Source organism: Piliocolobus tephrosceles, chromosome 3 (assembly GCF_002776525.5).
Source record: "Piliocolobus tephrosceles isolate RC106 chromosome 3, ASM277652v3, whole genome shotgun sequence".
NCBI lineage: Eukaryota > Metazoa > Chordata > Mammalia > Primates > Cercopithecidae > Piliocolobus > Piliocolobus tephrosceles.
The window spans coordinates 160,553,764-160,563,761 of record NC_045436.1 but is presented as its reverse complement, the minus strand read 5'-3'; the positions used below and the strand labels follow the sequence as shown (position 1 = coordinate 160,563,761).

At 43.8% G+C, this 9,998-nt stretch overlaps 1 protein-coding gene and 1 pseudogene across 2 annotated transcripts in view; both read left to right on the top strand.

The window, feature by feature from the left end:
• The first annotated feature begins 1,534 nt into the window (after positions 1-1,534).
• Positions 1,535-9,998, top strand: part of PI4K2B (phosphatidylinositol 4-kinase type 2 beta) — a 35,043-nt gene continuing 26,579 nt past the window's right edge. For both annotated transcript variants that reach the window (XM_023223028.1, XM_023223027.1), the window contains exons 1-2: positions 1,535-1,996; positions 9,438-9,592. In XM_023223028.1, the coding sequence (XP_023078796.1) occupies positions 1,729-1,996; positions 9,438-9,592 (423 nt within the window). In that variant the 5' untranslated portion in view covers positions 1,535-1,728. The remainder of the gene's footprint in view (positions 1,997-9,437; positions 9,593-9,998) is intronic.
• LOC111549873 lies at positions 7,665-7,759 on the top strand (annotated as a pseudogene).

Genomic DNA, 9,998 nt, shown 5'->3' with positions numbered 1-9,998 from the left:
CATCAAGGAAGAGGGTTGTAGGTGGTGAGGCAAATGGTTACATTTTACTTTAAGTAGTGCCCAGTAACTCTATGCTATGCTTAAGGTGAACATTCAAAGAAAATGGAGTAAAGGAAGTTAATTAGGCAGATATCTCAGGTGAAGGAATGATTGATCTTATCCTTATTCTGCATGTGGGAAGATAAACTTGTAATTGAAATCATCCATGTGAAATTTAACAGACTTTAATTGTACCCGTTTGATTTAGGTTGCAGACTTAAAGTTATACAATTGACATGTCCTTGTTTTATGGAAGGATATACATCTTGAAAGGTTTAATGGCCGGTAAAGAATTCACTATTATTAATTTGTTGAGGACAGTCATCCTGAGACTGAGATACATAAGGCTTGTTTTGCATTTTGAGGAGGGTCTGGCTAACATATGAAGTTTTAATACAGTGATGGGAAGTAACAGCTATCCATTTGGGAAAAGGATTGTAGTGTTGGGTGACTTCAGTCTCCAGGCTTAAATCTCCCTCTGACATAACAAGTTGGGGGTGGGGGATGGTTCTGAGATTTTTATATTCCTTTACAGGGTCAAAGAGGAAATCATAAAGGAAGTTAAAAACTAGTTTCTGCTGAAGGAAAATGAAAGCACAGTAGCAGGCCAGGCAAGGTGACTTATGCTTGTAATCCCAGAATTTTGGGATGCTGAAGCAGGACAACTACTTGGGACCAGGAGCTCAAGACCAATCTGGGCAACAGTGAGACCCCATCTCTAGAAAAAATTTAAATTTAAAAATTAACAGGGTATGATCATGCACACCTGCAGTTCCAGCTACTGTGTCTTCTACAGTTTAAAGGTGGGAGGATCCCTTGAGTTCAGGAGGTTGAGGCTGCAGTGAGCTATGATTGTGCCACTGCACTCCAGCCTGGATAACACAGCGAGACCGTCTCAACAACAACAACAAAAAACGGAGAATGCAGCTAAAGCAGTGCTTAGAGGGCAATTTATAGCCTTAAATCCTTGCATTGGAAAAGCAGATAGATTTAGAATCAATCATTTTCTACTCTAAGCAACTAGAAAAAGAAGAGGAAATCAAACTTCAAGTGAGGAATAAAGAGCAAAATAAGGCAATGGGCTAGAAAACAGAAAATCAATGGAACCAAAACATGGTATTTTGAAAAGATTTAAAAATTGATAAATTTCTACCTAGATTAGTAAGAAAAAAAAGAACATACAAACCCTCCTGGACGTCCAGTGGAGGAAAGAAATGTCCTACAATTTATTGTTATAGATTATGGTAAACTCTAATAGAGAATTCTGTCGCGGAGGGGCCGATTTTGGTTGCATGAGGGAACCTCTTTGGAAACTACTCGGCTTCCCGCCCTCCACTGGGAGTAAAGCGAGCTGTGCCCAGCTTCTCTTCCGCACTCACGTCCACCTGCCCCCTCAAAAGCCCCGCCCTCTGTTCACTCCCACGCGCGCCGCCGCCGCCGCCGCCGCCGCCGCGCGCCACGGCCCTTCTGCGCAGGCGCGGGGGAGGTGCCCGGCGGAGGCGCGAAGTGGGGCGCGGCCGGCGACCGGGCGGGGCGGGGCAACCGCTGGGCGGGCGCCAAGCGGGCTAGTGAGCTGGTGAGGTGGCGTCCGTTCTACCCGGTTGCTCCCGTTCCCCGCCATGCAGAGCCCAGTCTCGGGCACCTGGCTGCTCTGATCTGGTCTCAGCGCGGAGGGAGAAGAGGGAGTCCATGGAGGATCCCTCCGAGCCCGACCGGCTGGCGTCCGCGGACAGCGGGAGCCCGGAGGAGGAGGAGGATGGAGAGCGGGAGCCGCTGCTACCGCGGATCGCCTGGGCCCACCCGCGGAGAGGCGCCCCAGGCAGCGCCGTGAGGCTGCTGGACGCCGCCGGGGAGGAGGGCGCGGCCGGCGACGAGGAGCTGCCGCTCCCGCCCGGGAACGTGGGGGTCTCCCGGAGTTCGCCCGCCGACCTGGACGGGAGCCGCCCCACGGTTTCAGGTGCGACCCGGCCCTGCCCCACTCCCCGCGCCCCTCCAGGCGGCTGCCCTTGTCGCCCGGCTCTGTCCTGTCTCCCGCGCGCGCTAGCCGAGGTGGACGGACTTTCCCCGCTCGCTGGGCAGCGGCTCCCGAGTTCGGACCGGGGCCAGCCGCAGCCGCAACGCGTGCACCTCGCCTGCTCGCTCTTTCTCCGGAAACTTGCTCTCCTAAGGCCAGTGGCTGTCATTAAACCGATTCTTTAGACCTCCCCCCAAAGTGAGTCTAAACTTCTAGACTCCGACACTGGGGAGAGGTTAACACTGTAAAATGACGTCAGTCCTTGCTCAAGTTTGGACTTGCCTTTTGAATTAAGAACCTTGAACTCTCAGGAAAGTTCCCAGAGTGGTGAATTTGCGAAGTGGATGACAGGAGAGATGGACAACCAGAATATCCAGCTGCCACTGGGGCACGTTTCAAAACCTTTTTCCATTAAATGTTGTTATTGTGACGTTAGCCACAGGGGGCAAAAAGCAGTTGAAAGTCTGTTCCTGCCCTCTTACCGTTTAGTTTCTCTTTCTTGATTTACTTCTAATACGTAAGAAAACGAAACGAAAACCTCTTTTCGCTATTAAGTGGACTGATACCCTCAGGTGAAACAGGGCAATTGAAACGATGTTGAACGTTAGTTAAATTTAGGTATGCTGTGCAGGCCTGGATATTTGTTAATAAAGTGAGTTTTTGTGGCGTGTTGAGTGGAGTTAGACTAATGTGATGGGAATAGCAGACTTGTAAGACTCTCAGCTAGAGGTGAGACAGACTTGTTTGTAAAAAGGCGATGGTAACACCTCCCTGCTGGTTGTGAGGATGGACTAAATGAGATGTTGTGCACCCCGTTGGTTTATTGCTTCACACATGACAGCTTAAAAGCCACAGAAAATGGAAGTTTCGTTAACACTGCTTAGTTTTTTTGGAGTTGTTAGATTTTAAATGTACTGTTAGTGGTACACTAATGTGCCCTTTACAGTTTAAAGAATTTTGGATAGAATCGGTCATTCAAGTTCTAGCTGGAAGTTACATTCAGGCATATTCTAGAGTAAATAAATCAGAGAAGCCCAAGGGGGAGCCGTTTGTCTGATTGTTTAAGCTTTAACCAAAGTCTGCTCCCGTTATAATGTTTGCTGATGGATTCATTGACGTTTAACCAAATAACATGAAGCTCGAACCAGATCACAAACGGGCCTGCATTCACCTAGCTACATTGGCAATTTGGGCATATATTACTTAGAATTTAATCTGTTAAATAGCTAGCTTGCCTTTTTCCGCCCCTTACCTTGTGTAAGCTACCTTGTGTACCTGGATTTTTAAAAGAGCCTAAAGCCTTCAAAATGCACTTATTCTGTGAAAGTGAGGTATTTTATAAACAAACAGTATTAAGGCTAGAAAAAAATCAAAGCGAGAGGCCAACGAGATGGCAGTCCTGTAATCCCATCCCAGCATTTTTGGAGATCTAAGCAGGAGAATAGCTTGAGGCTGGAAGTTCAAGACCCACCTGGGCAGCATAGCGAGATCCCCATCTCTATTAAAAATAAATCAACAACAACAACAAAAAGTCAAAGTGAGGATAGAGTATAGTGTTAGAATGCAAATGGATTCTTAGAATTCCTACCTTTTTTAAAGGTAGTATCTTACCTATATCACAACTTACAATTTGCTAAGATATTTTTTAAAAAGTATTTTATTCTCCACTGCACTCCAGCCTGGCTCTGTCTCAAAAAATAAATAAATAAGTAAATAAATAAATAAATAAAAATTTTTTATTCTCTGCCAGGTGCCATGGCTCACGCCTGTAATCCCAGCACTTTGGAAGGCCTTGGTGGGTGGATCATTTGAGGTCAGGAGTTTGAGCCAACATGGTGAAACCCCACCTCTACTAAAAATACAAAAATTAGCTGGGCATGGTGGCAGGCGCCTGTAATTCCAGCTACTCGGGAGGCTGAGGCAGGAGAATCGCTTCTGAATCTGAGAGGTGGAGGTTGCAGTGAGCAGAGATGGCTCCACTGCGCTCCAGCCTAGGCGACAGAGTGAGACTTTGTCTCAAAAAAAAAAAAAAAAATTATTCTCACAACAGCACAGCAAGTTGTTGTTATTCACCCTTATTCTCGTTATGAGGATTCAGAATTAATAGACTGGTAATGACTGGTAGCTCGTAGGACTTCAGAGGTAAATGGTTTGCCCGAAGTCAGATACTCAGAAGTGATAAATCACCCAGGAAGTGATAAAACAGAAAAAAGCCTAGTTTTTTTTTCATGTTCTGCCCTTTTTCCGTTTTGCTGTGGGTCCACAAGTGTTATAAAATAATTGTGTCTCTGGTTATTTTGGAGGCTTTTACCTTTAGTGGGACTTTAAAATAGTTTCTGTGAAAACTTAAAAAAAATTTTAAAGACTAAAATGTTCATGATTGAGTAATTTAACCCGATTTTTAAGTTTAGCTATTTTTTAAGTGACTCCATTAACTTCATTTGTCCTTTACCATCTGATTTCCATGAAACTACCTCACTAGTTCCAAGAAATTCTTGCCTTTAGATTAATATGAACATCATTTATGATGCTTAACTCTTGTTTATATAAGCAAGAGGTTTATGTACTTTAACCAGTGGAAGAATGTCATATGTCTGTTATCTTTAACAAGGCATTTAACAAAATCTACAAACAGCATAAACCATAGTGTTGTTGGATCAGTGTCAAAGTGGAAGGATTAGTGCATTCCTTGTTTTGGTTATTTTAATCGGTGAATTGGGTAGTAATGATAGCTAATGCCTACATAGCAGTTAATATGTTCTAGGCATACTTCTATATGCTTCATATATGTTAATTCATAACCAACCCTGTGATGTGAGTACTGTTTTTTTTGGGGGGGGGCAGTGGGTGGCAGTGGGGGGACAGAGCTTCACTCTTGTTGCCCAGGCTGGAGTGTAATGGCATGATCTTGCCTCACTGCAACCTCCACTTCCCGGGTTCAAGTGATTCTCCTGCCTCACCCTCCCAAGTAGCTGGAATTATAGGCACGTGCCACCAGGCCTGGCTAATTTTGTATTTTTAGTAGAAACGGGGTTTCACCATGTTGGTCAGGCTGGTCTCGAACTCCTGACCTCAGGTGATCCACCTGCCTCGGCCTCACAGAGCACTGAGATTATAGGTGGGAGCCACCATGCCTGGCCTTGTTCTCATTTTAAGAAAGTACAGAGAGAGGCTGGACATGGTAGCTTATGCCTGTAATCCCAGTACTTTGGGAGGCCTCTTTGATGCACACCTGTAGTCCAAGCTACTCAGGAGACTGAGGCAGGAGGATTGCTTGAGCCCATGAGTTTCAGGTTACACTGAGTACAGTGAGCTATAATTCCAGGGCTGTACTCCAGCCTGGGTTACAGAACAAGACCCTGTCTCAAAAAAAAAAAAAAAAGAAAAGAAAAGAAAAAAAAAAAGCACAAAGAAGTGAAGTGACAAGGTCCCAATTAATACAAATCAGACGCACTTAGCTTCTGTTAGAGAGCCTAACAGTTAGAAAACAGTGTTAGAATTCACAAGGAGCTGCCAAAGTGAAAGAAAATGAATTTGTAAGTCATTTAATGATTCATGGTGGCTTATAAATATGTGAATAGAATAAGAAAATCATTTAAAAGGAAGAAAGATGAGAAGAAGATGGAGCCTGGAATAAGAGTACACAAGATACACCTCAGATGCTTAATGCAGGCAACCCATAAATTTGATTTTTAAGATTACTGATGAGCTAACTTGAGAGAAACACAATCACGAGGTCTATAAAGTTAAAATAAACGGGTTATTTGAACCAAAACAGAATGGACAGAGGATAGCCTGTCACAGTCTCTTGGTGAATGCTGTATGCTAAACAATATCTGTGATAAAAGTGATTAATTTCATAGAGGTAGTTCTTAAAACTTCCCTGAAGCCCATTTCAGCAGAAATAGTTTTTAACTATTGGTGCTATTTATATTGCCTCATCTAGGTTCAATATACTGACAATCTGGTTTAATTTAGAGGAAGGTTTTAGCAGAGTAGATGTTCCATGTGTTTTGACCATTTTCCATAAGTGAGCTTTTGAAAGACAGTGAGTGGCAGTGTGTTGGAGAGTATTTCTCAACCAGTGCATAAAATACATTGTTTTCCATCCATTGCAGACGTGCATCATTCATCAAATATTCTGAGTGCCTACTGGGTGCAGTGGAAATCAAGGCTTTGGGGAAACAATAGTGACCTGTATTAGATGGATGTTAACCTGCCCTGTCGTCTCACAGCTTTATAGCCTAATGGAGGAAACAGTCAAAACAAACAGCTCTAACAGACTGTGTATATGTGCTTGGATGGGGAAAGCTGTACATTGAGGCATGGAGCCATGCCCTAGATGTAGGGGCCAGGGAAGACTTAGAGAAAGTGGCATCCAATTCCAGACCTGAAGGGTAAATAGTGCCAAAAGCCCTGAGGCTGGGTTCAATGCACCAAATTTGTGAACACCTCAAGTTTCCTCTTTTTTTTTTTTTTGAGACAGGGTCTTATTCTGACACTCATGCTGAGTGCAGTGGCATGATCATGGCTCACTGCTGCCTTGAACTCCTGGGCACAAGTGATCCTCCCCCCTTAGCCTCCTAAGTAGCTGGGACCACAGGTAAATGCCACTGTACCCAGCTAATTTTTCATTTTTTACAGAGATAGGGTCGCACTATGTTGCCCAGGCTGGTCTTGAACTCCTGGACACAAGTGACCCTCCTGCCTCAGTCTCCCAACATGCTGGGATTATAGGCGTGAGCCACTGCACCCGGCCAGTGAACATCTATTTTGTTCTAGAAAATATTCTGATTAGTGGTAAGATATGGTAAAGATGGGCAGGTTTAGGTTTATAGTTCTAATCCTCAAGAGAGAGCTCATTTTGACTTATTTGTTTGAGATGGAAACTCGATAAGTTACTTACATACTTCATACATACTTCATACATACTTCAACTGTGCTAAATAAAAAAGGTTATACAATGAGTTCTCTTATTTTTAGTTCTCCACTTTTAGTCTCTGCATTTTAAAGGACCAGTAATAACCCTTAGGTGTGGTCAGGGCAAGGTCATTCAGCAAGTGTTTATTAAGTGCTTATTATGTTCCAGGAACATAATAAGTTCTGTAAGTTCTGGGGATACAGTGGTGAAATAAATCCTTGTTTTGACGTTTCTCTTGTCTTGGAGTTCACTGGTTTCTTGGAGCACCCAAAATAAATACATAGTAGATTAGATGGTAAGTGCTAAATAGAAAAATAAAGTGGAGGTTAGAGATTAGATAAGGTCTTGGGGGTCATAATGACTTGGAGTTATTGTGAAATGGGAAATAAATGGGCTGGTTGGTCCAAAAGAGTAACATGATGTATGTTTTAAGAGCCATAAGAAAGAACAAGATCATGTCCTTTGCAAGGACATGAATGGAGCAGGAGGCTATTATCCTCAGCGAACTAACACAGGAACAGAAAACCAAACACCACATGTTCTCACTAATAAATGGGAGCTAAATGATGAGAACACACGGACACAATAGAGGGGAACAACATATACCAGGGCCTTTCGGAAGGTGGAGGGTAGGAGGAGGGAGAGAGTCAGGAACAATAACTAATGGGTACTAAGCTTAATACCCGGGTGATTGCTTCTCGGTCTTTTGGCTAAGATCAAGTGTAGTATCTCTTCTTACCAGTTTAATATCTGGGTGATGAAATAATCTGTACAACAAACCCTCAAGATAGAAGTTTACCTATGTAACCTGCACTTGTACCCCTGAACTTAAAAGTTACAAAGAAAAAGGATTCCTAGCTCCTCTGTTAGGTATAGAGAGGGTATGGGTGAGAGAGGGAGCCCAGTTAGGAGGCTCTTAGAATAATCGAGGTGAGAGCCAATGGTAACCTGAATCATGTGGAAGGAATGGAGATGGCAAGAGGTGGTTGGATTTGGAGTATTTATTTAAGGTAGAGCCAATACAACTTGCTGATTGGATGTAGAGGGTAAGAGTGTGAAATCATGGATGATTATAAGGTTTTTGGCCTAAGCAACTGGAAGATTTGGAGGTGCCAGCAACTGCAATATGGGAAACGTAGGGATGAAGCCTTTGGGAGGTGTGGCAAAGGTGAAGAATGAAGTTTTGGGTAGTGAAGTTTGAGATGTCTATTAAGCATCCAAGTGGAGATGTTGAATACAGTAGTCGAGTTTAGGGCGTAAGTCCAGACTTGAATTAGAAATTTGGGAGTCATCAGTGTTGGTAACGAAGAGAAGAGGACCGTGAATGGAACCTGAGCCATTCCAAAGTTAAGTAGTGGGTAGATAAATGCAGTTCTGGGGGCTGGTCATGGTATTTTGTGATTGCTGCTTATTAATGAAATAGGAAGCTAGATCCTCTCCTGAGAGAGAGGATGGAAGAGGAGGTGTTGGGAATTTGAGGAGAGGAATTGGTTTGTGTGCATTTCTTTAATTCCACTGCCGTGGTGCAGGCATGGAGTTGGTAGACAGTTGGGTTTTACTGGGACTGGGAGTTTTGCAGGTGACCATGATGAGGGGAGGAAGAAAGAGTGATTCTGTGAAGACCCAGCATAATTTAAGCTGGCCAAGGAGGCGGGAAGCAAGGACTTGAAGGGAGAGAATTCCAGTGACGTGGGGGAGCAGTCCTTTGTAGGTTCTAGTAGGACAGAAGAATATTTGGACTTGGAGTGCCAGAGGGACTGAACTGGGAAGACAGGAGGTGCTTGACATTGAAAGTGTGGTGAGGTTGCAGTTACTGGTATTGACAAGATCTGAGGTATGATTGAGGAACTAGAGGATGAAGTAGGATGGAGGATAAATAATTGCAGTACAGAAGTTCAAGTAAATGAGAGGTATTAGTATTATTTTAACGAACAGTGAACTTCCTCCCATGTTATTATTATTTTTATTTATTTATTTATTTATTTATTAGACAGTGTCTCACTCTTGTTGCCCAGGCTGGAGTGCAGTGGCGCAGTCTCTGCTCACTGCAACCTCCACCTCCCAGATTCAAGGGATTCTCCTGCCTCAGCCTTCCCAGTAGCTGGAATTACAGGCACCCACCACCATACCTGGCTAATTTTTTGTATTTTTAGTAGACACGGGGTTTGGCCACGTTGGCCAGTCTGGTCTTGAACTCCTGACCTCAAGTGATCCACTCGCCTCAGCCTCCCAAAGTGCTGGGATTACAGGCGTGAGCCACTGCGCCTGCCCCCGCCCCCATGTTATTTGGAAATTGAAGAGAAGTAGGGGTTGTTAGGCAGTGGAGAGGAAGGAGGATTGGAGCAGTCTATACAAATCTCGATTACATTTTTCTGTACCTTATGTCCTGATACCAGCAAGCTAATCCATATTGCAGGTCCATATCATGAGCATTCTCATAGCTGGTATTTCTTCTTAATGCAGTAACTACTGGTACTTCGGAGATGAATGCATTCTTGGATGACCCAGAATTTGCAGATATTATACTGAGAGCAGAGCAAGCAATAGAAGTTGGAATTTTTCCAGAAAGGATCTCTCAAGGTTCAAGTGGAAGTTACTTTGTGAAGGATCCTAAGAGGGTGAGAATTTCACAGACCTATTATATGTAATAGAAACTTTGGTAAATACTAGTTTAAATATGAAATCATTGTGAGTTTCTAAAGATATTTTCCTATTAAGTCTGATTGTAACCTCTTTTCCAAAATAAAGGTCAGTTTTTGTTTGTTTTTTGAGACGGGGTCCCCCCTCTCACCCAGACTGGTGTGCAGTGGTGCAATCATAACCTCACTGTAACCTTGATCTCCTGGGCTCAGGCAATCCTCCCATCTCAGCCTCCCGAGTAGGTGGGACCACAGGAGTATGCCACCACACTGGGCTAACTTTTGTAATTATTTGTAGAGACAGGGGTCTCCCTATATTGTCCTGGCTGGTCTTGAACTCCTAGGCTCAATCAAACCTCAGCTTTGGCTCCCAAAGTGTTGAGAT